General features: G+C 43.6%; 1 protein-coding gene across 1 annotated transcript in view; it reads right to left on the bottom strand.

Annotated features, from left to right (window-relative positions):
- Positions 1–16,206, bottom strand: part of LOC134351209 (deleted in malignant brain tumors 1 protein-like) — a 178,119-nt gene that overhangs the window by 70,560 nt on the left and 91,353 nt on the right. The window contains exons 10-11 of the mRNA XM_063057318.1: positions 15,359–15,658; positions 9,250–9,549 (exon numbers count right to left, since the gene is read on the bottom strand). Of these exons, the coding sequence (XP_062913388.1) occupies positions 9,250–9,549; positions 15,359–15,658 (600 nt within the window). The remainder of the gene's footprint in view (positions 1–9,249; positions 9,550–15,358; positions 15,659–16,206) is intronic.

Here is a 16,206-nt window from a genome sequence, read left to right as displayed (position 1 = left end):
TTATCCAACATGATGCTTTACAAAAGCTCCAGCACATCCTTTTTCTTAACATCTATATACTCAAGTTTTTCAGTCCGCCCTGAGTCATCGCTGCAATCGCCAAGTTCGTTTTCCGTACTGAATACTGAAGCAAAGTATTCATTAAGTACCTCTGCTATATCTTCTGGTTCTAAGCATAATTTTTCCCTGTCACACTTTACTGGTCTTATTTTGACCATAAGACCATAAGATAAAGGAGCAGAAGTCGGTCATTCTGCTCATCGCGTCTTGTCCGCCATTTCAACATGAGCTGATCCATTCTCCCATTTAGTCCCACTCCCCCGCCTTCTCAGCATAACCTTCGATGCCCTGGCTACTCAGATACCTCAACCTCTGCCTTAAATACACCCAATGACTTTGTCTCCACTGCCGCCTGTGGCAACAAATCCCATAGATTCACCTCCCTCGGGCTAAAAAACAATTCCTCGCATCTCTGTTCTGAATGGGCGCCCTTCAATCCTTAAGTCATGCCCTCTCGTACTAGACTCCACCATCATTGGAAACTACTTTGCCACATCCACTCTGTCTATGCACATTCACATCTTATCTTTTTGCTCTTCACTTCCTTGTCGAGTGCCTTGGGTTTTTCCTTAATCCTGGCCGTTACGGCCTTCTCACGGCCCCTACTGGCTCTCCTAATTTCATTCTTAAGCTACTTCCTGCTCGCCTAATAATGTTCCAGATAAACATATAACCAATTGCAGAACGGAAGCAGGCCATCTCGGCCCTTCTAGTCCGTGTCGAACTCTTACTTTCACCTAGTCCCACCGATCTGCATGCAACATGAGGAGCGCCTAACTCTGCATTCCTTTCCTGCCCATATAGCTGTCCAATTTAACTTTAAACGACAGCATCGAACCTGCCTCAACCACTTCTGCCGGAAGCTCGTTCCACACAGCTACCACTCTCTGAGTAAAGAAGTTCCCATCATGTTACGCCTAAAACCTTTGCCTTTAATTCTCAACTCATGTCCTCTTGTTTGAATCTCCCCCACTCTCAATGGAAAAAAAAAACTGTACGCGTCAACTCTATTTGGCCGGCAGATCCGCCTTTAAGACTGATAAAACCCTGACGTTCACACAGTGGCACCCACCCAATGTCATGATAATGTATCCAATATAAATGCAAATCTGATCTAACCCCTGATCTCTGGCAATACATCTCAGGCAGTGATGGACATGCGGGCTGCAGAAGTTCAATTTATTTTTATACAAAACCTCATGTTGCAGCAGGAACACAGCGAAAAAACAGAAGGAAAGTAGTTTATAAAGAAGGTGGAGCTAAGTAGTTGTTAATACTGCTTCTCGCGATACAGTTACTGCTCAAGTTAAGCGTTAATTGGACTATTTAAATGCCTTATTTCATATTTTCAGCATCTGATTTTTGGAAGTTTCAATTCCCTATTTCCAAATTTGGTTTAGCTGGCTGTATTTCAATTTGGAGACAGGGGGGACATATGTGATTTATACAGCAGCGTGAATCATGAGAATACACACAGCTATTTGTAAGAATTAAAAAGAAATTAGAAAACCTACGCCACAATACAGGCCCTTCGCCCCACAGAACTTTGCCGAATATATTCTTACTGAGAAATTACCTGGAGTTACCGATAGCCCTCTATTTTTCAAAGCTCCGTGTACCCACCCAGGAATCTCTTAAAAGCCTCTATCGTTTCCGCCTCCACCACCGCCGCCGGCAGCCCATTCCACGCACTTACCGCTCTCTGCGTGAAAAAAATATTACCCCTAACATCTCCTCTGTACCTACTTCCAAGTATTTTAAAACTATATCCACTCGTGCTAGTCACTTCAGCCCTGAGAAAAATCCTCTGACTATCCACACGATCAATGCCTCTCATCATCTTGCACATCTCTATCAGGTCACCTCTCATCCACCGTCGCTCCAGGGAAAAATGGCCGAGTTCACTCCAGCTATTCTCATAAGGCTTGCTCTCCAATCCAGGCAACTTCCGTGTAAATCACCTCTGCACCTTTTCTAATGTTTCCAGAACCTTGCTGTAGTGAGGCGACCAGAAATGTGCACAATTCTCCAAGTGAGGTCTGAACACGGTCCTATGTAGCTGCAACATTACCTCTCGGCTCCTAAAGACGATCCCACATTGATGAAGGCGAGTGCATTGCATGGCTTCTTAACAACGGAGTCAACCTGCGCAGCAGATTGAGTGTCCTATGGATTCGGACCCCAAGATCCCTCTGATCCTCCACACTGCCAAAGGTCTTACCATTAATGGTATATTCTACCACCGTATTTGACTTACTAAAATAAACCACCTCACTCTTATCTGGGTTGAATTCTATCTGCCACTTCTCAGCCCAGTTTTGCATCCTATCAATGTCCCTCTGACAGCCCTCCACACTATCCACAACACCCCCAACATTTGTTTCAACAGAAAATTTACTAACTCATTCGTCCACTTCATCATCCAGGTCATTTATAGAAATCACAATGAGTAGAGGTCCCAGAACAGATCCCTGAGGCACAGCACTAATCACCGACCTCCATGCAGAATAGGAACCTACTGCAACCACTCTTTGCCCTCTGTGGGAAAGCCAGTTGTGGATCCACAAAGCAATATCACCTTGGATTCCATGTCTCCTTATTTTCTCATTAAGCCTTCGATGGGGTACCTTAACAAATGCCTTGCTGAAATCCATCTACACTAGATCTACGCCTCTACTTTTATCAATGTGTTTAATCACATCTTCAGAAAAATACAACCAGCATCGTAGGGCACGACTTGCCTTTGACAATGTTATGCTGACTATTCCTAATCATATTATGTTTCTCCAAATATTCATAAATCCTGCCTCTCAGGATCTTCTCCATCAATTTACTAACCACTGAAGAACGACTCACTGGTCTATAATTTCCTGGGCTATCTCTACTTCCTTACTTGAATATGGGAACAACATCCGCAATCGTTGAATCCTACGGAACCTCTCCAGTCGTTATTGATGAGGCAGAGGCTTAGCAATCCCCTCCCTCGCGTCCCACAATAGCCTGGGGTACATCCCGTTCGGTCCCTGTGACTTACCGAACTTAATGCTTTCCTAAAGCTCCTGCACACATCTTCTTGGTTAGCATCTACGTGCTCAAGCTTTTCAGTACGTTGTAAGTCATCCCTATAATCGCCAAGTTCGTTTTCCGTAATGCATACTGAAGAAAAGTATTCAATAAGTACCTCTGCTATCTCCTCCGGTTCCATACACACTTTTCTACTGCCACACTTGATTGGTCCTCTTCTCTCACATCTTATCCTCTTGCTCTTCACGTACCTGCAGAATGCCTTAGGGTTTTCCTTAATCCTGTCCACCAATGCCTTCTCATGGCCCCTTCTGGCTTCTTAATTTCATTCTTAAGCTCCTTCCTGCTAGACTTATAATCTTCTAGATCTTTATCATTACCTCGTTTTTTGAACCTTTCGTAAGATCTTTTTTTTCTTGACGATATTTACAACGGCCTTTGTACAGCTCGGTTTCAGTACCTCACCATCCTTTCCCTGTCTCATTGAAACGCACCTATGCAGAATTCCAAGCAAATATCCCCTGAACATTTTCCAAATTTCTTCTGTACGTTTCCTTGGGAACATTTGTTTCCAATTTATGCTTCCAAGGTCCTGCCTGATAGCCTCATGTTTTCCCTTTCTTCAATTATACCTTTCCCAACATGTCTGTTCCTATTCCTGTACAGTGCTGTGGTAATGGAGATAGAATTGTGATTGCCATCTCCATAATGCTCTCTCATTCAGAGAACTGATACCTGACCAGGTTCATTTCCCAATACCAGATCTAGTGCAGACTCTTCTCTTGTAGGATTATCTGCCTATTGAATCAAAAAATCTTCCTGAGCACACCTAACAAACTCCACTCAATATAAACCCCTCAATCCCGTCATGACTATCCCTCGAGGTCGAGGATGATCGTCTTCGTTCTGTTTATCAAGTGGCCCAGAGAGCGAAGACGCTGTGCGTGTATTTGTTTAACGTGTACTTGATGTGGCACTCCAAGAAGCACACGATACTTGACAAATCAACCAAATGATTCTCATGGCATGGAAACCACGACGGTTGAGCTGGTGGATTTGTTGCAGCCTTCACCCGCCTTCACAGCCGTTGAGTTCGAAGTACCTTCGTCAGCCTGTTCCACAGTTGGAGTCTTGGTTCGATTGTTCTTTGTCAGGGACCTCACCCTCTACCTTACTGCCATGGGTTACACTGCCGGGAACATAGCGCCAGACGGCATCGCTCACTGGACCTCAGGACCACACAAGCTTCTCCACCGCGACAAAGTGACAATCCACGGAGAAGACCCCTCAGTCTAGGGAGATGCCAATCAAGATTTGGGAATTTAATATCTCACACTACAACAACCCTATTATTATTGCTCCTCTCCTGTTCTGTCTCGCTATCTGCTCCTCGATGTCCCTGTAACTATTGGGTGGTCTGAAAAAACCACTCAGCACAGTTATTGATCCCTTCCTATTCCTAATATCCACCCACAGAGACACCATAGACGACCCCTCCATAACTTCCTCTTTTCTGCAGCCTTGACACTATCTCTGTTCAACAATGCCACTCCCCTAACCCTTTTGTCTCCCTCCCTGTCCTTTCTGAAACATCTAAAGCCTTGGAATTGAAGTAGCCATTACTGCCTGTGCACCATTGAAATCTCTGTAATGGCCGCAACATCATAGCTCCAAGTTCTTATCCACGCACTAAGCTCTTCCGTTTTGTTCACAATACTCCTTTCATTAAAATAGGCACATCTCAGAACATCAATCTGTGCGCGTCCCTTCTCGATCGCCTACCTATCCTCCCTCTTGCACTGTCTCCAAGTTTTCTCTATTTGTGAGCCAACCCCCCCTAACTGCGTCACTTCAGTTCGGTTCCTACCCCGCAGTTATTCTAGTTTAAATTCTCCTCAGTAGCTTTTGCAAACCTCTCTGCCAGGATATTGCTCCCCTTGGGATTTAAGTAAAGCCGGTTATTTTTGTATAGGTCCGACCTGCCCCAAAAGAGTTTCCAATGATCCAGAAATATGGATCCTTCCCCCCGCTCCAATCCCTCAGCCATGGATTTATCCTCCACCTCATTCTGTCCCTATACTCACTGTCACGTGGTACAGGCAAAAATCCCGAGACGCAATCCAAAACAGCCCGGACCTAGGCACCTGGGAGGCAAACTACCATCTGCGTGTCTTTCCTGGGTCCACAGAATCAGCTATCTGACCCCTTAACTACTGCGTCCCCAATCACTGCTGCCATTCTCTTCCATTGCCTACTCTTCTGAGCTACAGGGCCAAACTCTGTACATTTTTTAAGGGGGCAGCCACTGGTGCACTCTCTAGCATCTGCCTCTTGCCCTTCCCTCTCCTGACTGTTTTTACCACAAAGGAAAAACAATTAAAAAAAAACTGTTGTGGTTCAAAACAAGAAGGTGAAACATTTCAAAGCACACGATGGGTCTCTTTGACGGTACGTGCATGTGTGACCTGCCGCAGGAAGTGTTTGAGGTAGGTCAATGGAAAACAACTGAAAGTTCTTTGGACAGTGTTTACATAGAGAATATGGTTATAGGTATATGGAACCAAATGTAAAGAAATGGAATACAGTAAACGGACATTTTCATCTTGGTCAGCCTTGATGAATTGGGAGAAGAGGACTGCTGTCATCGGCCATTGTTGCAGTATTCGGAGTGGCGTTGGCTCACCTGGCTTGGGTGATGTTGAGTATCTGGTACGTTTCTCTTCCTGTTCTTAATTCTTTATTACACGGATGTTAGGGCATAGTAGTGCAGTCAGAATGGTTCCAGGGAACATGTTTTGTACTGCGTGTGAAATGTGCGAATTCTGGGAGACTACCAGTCTAACATACAAACAAAATTGCAAATGGTACACTGCGCTGCAGCTACTGAGAGCACTTATTAAGGAACTGGAGCATCTGCTCGATTATCTTTGGATCATAGAGCAAAGTAAGGAGGTGAAAGAAAGCAGTTGCAGGGATGTGAGTACCCCTAGGTTTCAGGAGAGGGGTAACTTGGTGACTGTCAGGAGAAAGCCGGGAAAATGTACAGCCAGTGTACCTGCCAGAGAGATACCGTTGTAATTGGTCGTCTGGCGCTGCGTCCGGTGCTGTTCCTTAGAAGAGAGGAGAGATGGAGAGAAATGCAGTGCTGATTGGATATTCGTCCATGGGACATTGCATCGAAAAGACAGGCATATCGACACAGGTGGTGGGGTGGTTCTGCTGGTCTTGAATATTTGTGGGTAGGTCTAAGGAATTGCAAGGGTAAAAAGCCTTTGCTGGCAGTGAGACTCAGACTCCAAAATAATTCTAACTGTACGGTCTACAAATGAAAACGGGAGATACAAAATAGAAGGATAGAAAGGTGCAATGCACAAACAGGTCCTTCGGTCCATCTAGTCAAAGCCAAAATTATTAAAACTGCCTACTCAAAACTGGGAGTAGGGACCAAAACTGCACTGGGACCAAATCCCGGCGATGCCACATTGAGCAAACTATTGACCTGTATTCCCAGATCCCTCTGTACTACCATACTCGTCAGTGTCTTACCATTTACTGTATAAGATCTATCCTGGCTGGTCCTAAAGAAGGGCAAAATCTCGCACTTGCCTTTTTTGTTCAACGTACCAAATTCAGCTCTTTTTTTTTCAGCTGAGGCAGATCTCTCTGCATTCCATGACCCTTCTTCGTTGTACATTACACCCACGAACTTGGTGTCATCTGCAAATTTGCTGATACAGTTAACCACATTATCATCTAGATTATTGATACAGATGATAAACAACAAACAACACAATACCGATCCCTGTCGCACACAACTAGTCGCAGGAATTGAGTAAGAGAGAGAGCCCTCGACTTCGTTGTCTACTATCACTCTCTGACTTCTCCCAAAAAGGCAATGCCTTCTCACATTTGATACCTCAATTTGAATGCCGAGCAATTAAACCTTTTTTGACCAGCTTCCCATGTGTCACCTTATCAAATGTTTTACTAAAGTGCTTGTGGACATTATCAACTGCTGTGCCTTCAACTACTCCCCTGGTAACATCCTCCAAACACTCTCTGGGATTGCATCAACATAACCTACCACGAACGAAACCATGATGGCTATCCTTAATCATGCCTATCCAAATATTTATGTATCAGGTCCATAATAATAACTCCCAATGACATTTCCACAGTTGATGTCATGCTCAACGACTTATAATTTCCTGGTTTATCTTTAGACCCTTTTTAAACAGCGGTGTAATGTTGACTACCCTTCAATCCGCTGATACCTCTCCTGTCGATCTGGATGACTTAAATATCTCTGTTATTTCTGCACTCGCTTCACGTAAGGTCGGAGCGAACACATTGTCAGGCCCTTGTGATTTATTGATACGGATTCTCCTCAGGAGAGTAAACACCTCCTATACTGAAAAGGTAACAACCTGACGTCCAAATGGAAAGTGGAGTCCTTTGAGTTATTTTGCAGGTTTCCCTGAAGTTTTCTTTGCAGGTTGAGTCCATGGGGACGAAGGGAAATGTAATGTTAGCATTCATTTCAAGAGGACTAGAATCTCAAAGATGTAAGGTGAGGCATTATAGAACACTGGCGTGGCCTCATTATTTTGAGCTGTTTTCGGGTCTTTATCTCAGAACGGATGTGAATGCATTGGAGAAAGTTCAAGGGGGCTTCACGAAATTGACTTCGGGGTTCAGATACTTGTGATATGTATAACGTCTGATGGTCAGGGCATGCACTCACTTGAATTCAGAAGAACGAGAGGGCGTTCTCGTTTAAAAATATCGAATGTTGAAATGCCTCTACAGAGCTTATGTGGAGAGGATAATTCCTATGGTGGGGAAGTCTTAGGCTATAGACGCAGCACCAATGTAGATGTGCGTCTTTTTTGACCGGACATGAGAGGAACTTATTTAGCCAGGGAGTGATGAATGAGTGGACTTCGTTGTCGTAGGCTACTGTGGAGACAGGCATTTCGTATAATGTTAAAAGTCGAGGTCGATAGATTCCTGATTTCGCGTCAGTACTGACACGGATCTGGCTGTGACTCATTGATAATTCCGCTTCCACGACAGATGATATACGTACATTATATTGAGTTCACAATAGCTCCTTTGTAATTGCTCCGACTTCCATTATTTGCATTGATACGGTCATGTAGTTATTTTGCACGCAAAGAGTCCATGAGACGGGGAGAAGGCAGAAGACTGGGGATGAGAGAAAAAAAAATGGACCAGTCATGATGAAGTGGCCAAATACCCTATCCTGCTACTAAACCTTTTGGTCTTATAGACTCTTTGCGTCCAATATAAATACATGACTCTAACGATGCCAATAATGGAAGTCGGAACAATTACAAAGAATCTATGATGAACTCAACATGATGTACATACATCATCTGTGCTGGAAAAGGAATTATCAGTAATTGAAACTCAGATGCGTGCCAGTACTGACGATGAAATTTCTCTTCAACCTCAGACGCTGCTTGACCACTCAGCCTCTCCAATAGCTGTGCCCATTTTCGAGTACTATGTATGATGTTGACTATTTTCTAGATGCAGAAAAAATACAAATAAAAATGAGATGCAAAGGAACATAGGAGTCATTGTACAGGATTCCTTAAAGTTTAATTTGCAGATTGAGTCTGTGGTGAGAAAGGCAAAGACAATGCTAGCGCTTATTTCAAAAGGACCAGAATATAAAAATAAGGGCGTGATGTTGAAACTTTGGTGAGGCCATACTTGGAGTGTTGGAAGCAGGTTTCAGACACTTATGCTAGAAATGATGTGATGAAACTAGAGATGGTTCAAAGGAGGATCATGAAAATGATTACAGAATTGAATAGCTTGCATTATGAATATTACATGATGGGTCAGTGCCTATCTTCATGAGAATTCAGAAGAATGAGGGCTGAACTCATTGAAACATCTCGAGTGGTGGACAGCCTTAACAGAGTGACTGTGGAGAGGATGTTCCCTATGGTTAGAGAATCGATGGCCAGCGGGCACAACCTCGGAATAGATTAGGGATCTATGTAATTTCGACACAACCCCGATTTAGTTTCACATCAGCGGCAGAGTGCTGTTGGTCCAGATTATTTTACAATCGGACATGAGAGAGTCATGAAATCAGCGGGACTGATGAGTCAAAATTGGGACTTTTACCTGCGCAGATAACACCAACTTCCCGGGAGTCAGAGTAGGCAATTGATTTAACTTGACATTCCCGCAGAGAGGTCACGCTTCCATGACAATGCAAGTACACATAGGGTCGCTTAACTCCCCCGAAATGGATATTCAGCGGTGCATCCAGCGCGTCGCCACAGCCCAGCTCCTGGCACACGATAGTCGCGTACCGCTCTTGCCAACCATAAACATACGCAGTCCACCAGTATCCATTGTAATGAATCTCCAGTCTCCCAGCACATCGATCGCGCCCATTCACCAGATTCGACTTCAGGATATCTGGAAAATATCAGAAAATGAAAACTCAGACTTCACCGCTAATTTAAGATTGCGGTCAGCCGGTGCTCAGCACACGGTTACCCCTACCCAACCCCTCCTAAACATTTAAACCCCGCATGTATGGCGTGATCATCAACCGAAAAAGTCAGGCAACGATTGAATTGTTTAATGTGCAAAATCAAGGCACTGATCATCCGGAGAACCTAGAGTCACTTCGCCGTTCCTGGGAACAAGGTGGCTTCCAGGGAAATCAGGTAAGGTTCACGTTTGTTTTCCATTTTCTGAGACGGGCTGGAGACTCGCTGCACGAAGCCCTCATCAATTCAGTAACAGAACCATAGTTGGTTGCAGGTGGGGAGGCATTCCCGGAACTAGAGGCCAAATGAGAAAGACTGAAAATCAGACTTAACGTGATTTCAGCCTCAACACGCAAAAGTGGAATGAAGAGTGGGAACACCTTTAAACTCTGGGACACTGCCAGAGTAGTAATTTATCTGCTGAATCCCTACAGCCAGCTTAAACATTTTCGCTCCGCGTGAAGAGAGCAGTCACCTATCAGCTTGATCCTCAGTGACAACCCGACCCAGCAAAACGCGCAATGAAAATTAAGCAAGATTACCTGATGCGTTAAGCTGACTATCCCCGGGAACACCTAAAACAAGAATTGTATTATTAGAGTTGGTTGTATGCGGCGTGCGGAGCGGTAGCGTTGTGTTTTAGAAACGGGTGGTGTACAGGGGAGGCGTGACATTAAATTTATAAAACTGTAAGCCGGGAATTTCCAAACAGTAATGTACGGCGGTGTAAAACAAACTGTTGTAGAAAAGTAGTTTCACTTTCACATCTGTTTGTTTTAACTGACAGTATAATCACGAGTTAATTCATATTTGTTGCTCTTGTGGTGAAAATACTTTTTAATTTCAGCTGACATCTGGGCACAGAGATTTTCGCACTTGCGGTCACAGCACTTTAGTCCTCTATGAACCTTGTCGATAGTGAACGATGGGTCCGCCTCTACGATTGTACGGTCCAGATAACTGGGCTTTTCGGACTATGTCGTCCGCCGTAGCCAATGAGTCAACCTTCATGACTCATTGAATGTTCGTGATAAAGTCAGTCTGAACAAATTAACTGACTTTACCAGGAACATTCAATGAGTCATGGAGCACTGCCGCACAGAAACAGGCACTTCAGCCTATCTAGTCCGTGCCGACCGAACTCTCTGACTGGTGCCATCTCTCCGCACTCGAATCACAACCCTTCATAACCCTCCCATTCATAAACCTATTAAGACCTCTTTTAAATGTTGCAATTAAACCTGCATCCACCACTTCAGCTCACTCTCCTTTCCAAACTCAAAGCTTCTTCTGAGTAGAAAGCTTTCCCACTGATTCCCAGTAAATATATCATCCTTCACTCAAAACCTATTATCTGTATATATATACTCACCCTACCTCAGGAAAAAAAAATATTTACCCTATTTATTCCATGCAAAATTTGTGTATCCCTCATCATCTCTATGCAAACATGCTTCACAGAATAAACCACTAGTCTTTCCCTATAACTAAAATCCACAAGTCCTGGTATCACATTTATAAATTTTCTCTGCACTATTTCAAGCTTATTGATATCTTCGGTGTATGAAGCTGAACAAAACTGCAATCAATATTCCAATTTCGGCCTCACCAAAATCTTCAACATGACATAATGTCCTGTACGCTGGCTCTGTTATTATCCCTCCCCCTCTTGTCTTCTCCTATCATTTTGGATCTCCCACTCCCCCTCCAACTTTCAAATCCCTTACTCACTCTTCCTTCAGTTAGTCCTGACGAAGGGTCTCGGCCTGAAACGTCGACTGCACCTCTTCCTATAGATGCTGCTTGGCCTGCTGCGTTCACCAGCAACTTTGATGTATGTTGTTATTCTAAGTTATACCTTTTTCTATATCCGTTCATTATATTACACTGTTCGCTGGACCTTGTGTCACTTATTCAGTTGAAATAACGTGATGATATTCCCTCCGCTGGAAATGCATAACACTTCCCTCTCCCAACATTTCCCACTGCGTAAAAGTCAATTGATCTGATACCAGATGCTCTCGCTGAAAATTGTATGATTCCGTCGATAGACGAGAACATTACAGAAGCTAGAACACTAAGCAACACGCGTAAGATACTGGAGGAACTCAACAGGCCAAGCAGAATGTATGGAAGAGTACAGTGTCCAGTTCTGGTCGCCTCACTATAGGAAGGATGCGGAAGCATTGGAAAGGGTACAGAGGAGATTTACAAGGATGCTGCCTGGTTTAGAGAGTTTGCTTTATGATCAGAGATTAAGGGAGCTAGGACTTTACTCTTTGGAGAGAAAGAGGATGGAAGGAGACATGATAGAGGTGTACAAGATAATAAGAAGAATAGATCGAGTAGATAGCCAGCGCCTCTTCCCCAGGGCACTACCGCTCAATACAAGAGGACATGGCTTTAAGGTAAGGGGTGGGAAATTCAAGGGGAATTTTAGAAGAAGGTTTTTCACTCAGACAGTGGTTGGTGCGTGGAATGCACTGCCTGAGTCAGTGGTGGAGGCAGATATACTAGTGAAATTGAAGAGACTACTAGACAGGTATATGGAGCAATTTACGGTGGAGGCTTATATGGGAGACAGGGTTTGAGGGTCGTTACAACATTGTGGGCCGAAGGGCTTGTACTGTGCTGTACTATTTTATTTTCAATGTTCTGTGTTCTATAATTTGAACAAATTGAAGTAAACAGGATGCGTTGCAAGGGAAAAAGCAGACACAATCATAAACGGTGAGTACAGAACAGAAATGCTATATTTGAATGTGAGCAGTATACGAAATGAGTTAGATGAATTTGTAGCATAGTTAGAATTAGGCACGTATGACGTTATTGAAATCATCGCATCGTTAGAGAAAGATGATCATAGCTGGGAGCTGAACTTCCATGGACGTTGCATCGAAAAGACAAGCCTACCGAAACAGGTGGTGCGGTGGTGCTGTTAGGGAAAATGAAAATCAAATTAAGAGAAAACGGTGATATCGGATTGTTAGGTCTTGAATCTCTGTAGGTAGGGCTAAGGAACTGCGAGTGGAAAAAGACCCTTCTGGGAGTTAGAGACAGACACCAAAGCAATACTAAATGTCTGGTCTACAAACGGGCGATACAAAATAGAGGGATAGAAAGATACAATGCATAAACATGTCCTTCAGTCCATTTAGTCGAAGCCAAAAATATTAAAACTGCCTAATCAAAACTGGAAGTAGGGACCAAAACCGCACTGGAACCAACTCCCGGTGATGCCATATTCAGCAAACTATTGTCTGTAGTCCCAGATCGCTTGGGTCTACCATACTTCTCAGTGTCTTACTGTTTACTGTATAAGATCTATCCTGGCTCGTCCTGACGAAGAGCAAAATCTTGCACTTGCCTGCCTTGTTCAACTTAGCAAATTCATCTCACGTTTTCAGCTGATGCAGATCTCTCTGCACTGCTTGAAAACCTTCTTCCTTGTATACTACACCCCAAACTTGGCGCCATCTACAAATTTGCTGATACAGTTAACCACATTATCATCTAGGTTATTGGTACGGATGAAAAACAACAAACAACACAGTACCAATCCCTGTCACACACCACTAGTCACAGGACTCCAGTCAGAGACAGAGCCCTCGACTTGGTTGTCTACTATCATTCTCTGATTTCCCCTATAAAGGCAATCCCTAATCACATTTGATCCCTCATTTTGAATGCCGAGCAACTGAACCTTTTTGACGAGATTCCCATGTGTCACCTTTTAAAATGCTTTACTAAAGTACTTGTGGACATTTTCAACTGCAATGCCTTTCCTGGTAACATCCTCCAAACACTCTATGGGATTGGTTAGACATAACCTAAATGCACGAAGTCACGATGGCTATCCTTAATCATACCTATCCAAACATTTATGTATCAGGTTCTTTTTAATAACTTATGGTAACATTTCCACTGTTGCTGCCATGCTCACCGACTTGTAATTTGCTGCTTTATCTTTAAAGCCTTTTTAAACAGTGGTGTAACATTGTCTACCCTTCCAATCCATTGCTGCCTCTCCTGTCGCTAAGGATGACTTAAACATTTCTGCTATTTCTGCACTCGCTTCACGTAAGGTCCGAGCGAACATATTACAGGCCCTGGTGATTTATAGACTCTGATTTTCCTCAGGATAGCAAACACCTCCTGTTCTGAAAAGTTAACAAACTGACGTCCGAAGGGAATGGGAGTCTTTTGAGTTATTTTGCAGGTTTTCCTAAAGTTTTCTTTGCAGGCTGATTCCATGCTGATGAATGCAAATGTGATGTTAGCATTCATTTCAAGAAGACTAGAATAGCAAAGATTTAAGGTTGAGGCATTATATGACATTGGCGAGGCCTCACTATTGTCAGCAGCTTTCGAGTGTTTATCTAAGAACGGATGTGAATGCATTTTAGATAATTAAAGTGAAGTTCAAAAAACTGATTTCGGGGTTGAGAAACTTGTCATATGGATAACATTTGATGGCCAGGACATGTACACACTGGTATTCAGAAGGTCGACAGGGCGTTCTCGTTAAAACATGTCAAATGTTGAAATGCCTCGATAGAGCTGAAGTGGAGAGGATGATTCCCATGCTGGGGAAATCTTAGATTATGGACGCAGCACCAATATAGAGGTGTGTCATTTTTCACCGGACATGAGAAGAATTTCTTTAGTCAGGGGGTGATGAATGAGGTAATTTTGTTGTCACAGTTGACTGCGGAGACCGGCATTTGGTATATTGTTAATTCGAGGTCGATAGACGGGAATAAGAAGGGAAGAAGGCAGGAGATTAGGGATGACAGAAAAAAATCGATCAGCCATGATTAAATGACCAAATGCCTGTTACAATTTCAGATGCTCTTATAGATTCTTTGCGTCCTATATAAATACTTGACTCTATCGATGCAGATAATGTAAGTCGGAGGAATTACAAATAAGCTATGGTGAACGCAACATAATATACATACATCATCTGTGCTGGAAGAGGAATTATCAATAGTTCAGACCCATTTCCGTGCAAGTACTGACGATGAAATTTTGTCTTCAACCACAGACGCTGCTTGACCGGTCAGCCTCTCCAATAGCTGTGCCAATTTTCGAGTACTATGTATCATGTTGACTGTTTTCGAATTGTAGAGAAAATACAAAGAAAAATGATGTGCAAAGGCGCATAGCAAAACTTGTACAGGATTCCTTAAAGATTCATTTGCAGGTTGAGTCTGTGGTGAGAAAGGCAAAGGCAATGTTGGCGTTCATTTCAAAAGGACTAGAATATAAAAGTATGAGCGTGATGTTGAAACATTCGTGAGGCCCTACTCGGAGTATTCGAAGCATGTTTGATACACTTATGTTAGAAATGATGTGATGAAACTTGAGAGGGTTCAAAGGAGGTTCAGGAAAATGATACCAGGATGGAATGGCTAGCATTATGTAGATCAATGATGGGTCAGTGCCTGACTTCATAAGAATTCAGAAGAATGACGGCTGAACTCATTGAATCCTCTCGAGTGGTGGAAGGCCTTAATAGAGCGGCTGTGGAGATGATGTTCCCTGTGGTTAGACAGGCTAAGACCAGAGAACACAAACTCTGAATAGGTTAGGGGACTGGTGTAAGTTCGACAGAACCTCAGTGTAGTTTCACATCATCGGCAGAGTGCTGTTGGTCCCGATTATTTTACAATCGGACATAAAATAATCACCAAACTATGGAAATGACGAGTCAAAATTCTGACTTTTACCTGCGCAGATAACACCAACTTCCCGGGAGTCAGAGTAAGAAGATGATTTAATTTGACATTCCCGCAGAGAGGTCACACTTCCATGGCAATGCAAGTTCAAATAGGGTTTCTTATTTCCCCCAAAAAGGACATTCAGCGGTGCATCCAGCGCATCGCCGCAGCCCAGCTCCTGGCACACGATGGACCCGTACCGCTCTTGCCAACCATAAACATACGCAGTCCACCAAGATCCATCGTAGTGAATCTCCAGTCTCCCAGCGCATCGACTGCGCCCTGCCGCCAATCTCGATTTCAGGCTTTCTGGAAAATATCAGGAAATGGAAATCAAACTTCACCGCTGATTTAAGATGGCGGTCAGCCGGTGCTCAGCACACAGCTACCCCTACCTACGTACTCCTAAATATTTAAACTCAGCATGTATGGCGTGATCATCAATCGAAAAAGTCAGGCTATTTTGGAAAACGGTTGAATTATTTAATGTTACAAAATCAAGGCACTGAGCGGGAGATCATCCGGAAAACATTGTTGTTCCTGGGAACAAAGTGGCTTCCAGGAAAACCAGGTAAGGTGTTCGTTTGCTTTCAATTTTCTGAGAGCGGCTAGTGACTCGCTGCACAGAGCCCTCATCAATTCAATATCAGAACCCAAGTCATTTGGAGGAACTAGAGGCCAAATCCCCGGATCTAGAGGCTAAATGAGAAAGACTGGAAATCAGACTTAACGTGATTTCAGCCTCAACACGCAAAAGTGGAATGAACAGTGGGAACACCTTTAAGCTGCGGGACAACGCCTACGGAGTAATTTCTCTGCTAATCCTCTACAGCCAGTTTGTAGGTTTTCGCTCCGTG

Source organism: Mobula hypostoma, chromosome 8 (assembly GCF_963921235.1).
Source record: "Mobula hypostoma chromosome 8, sMobHyp1.1, whole genome shotgun sequence".
NCBI lineage: Eukaryota > Metazoa > Chordata > Chondrichthyes > Myliobatiformes > Myliobatidae > Mobula > Mobula hypostoma.
This window is presented reverse-complemented; position numbering and strand designations above follow the sequence as displayed.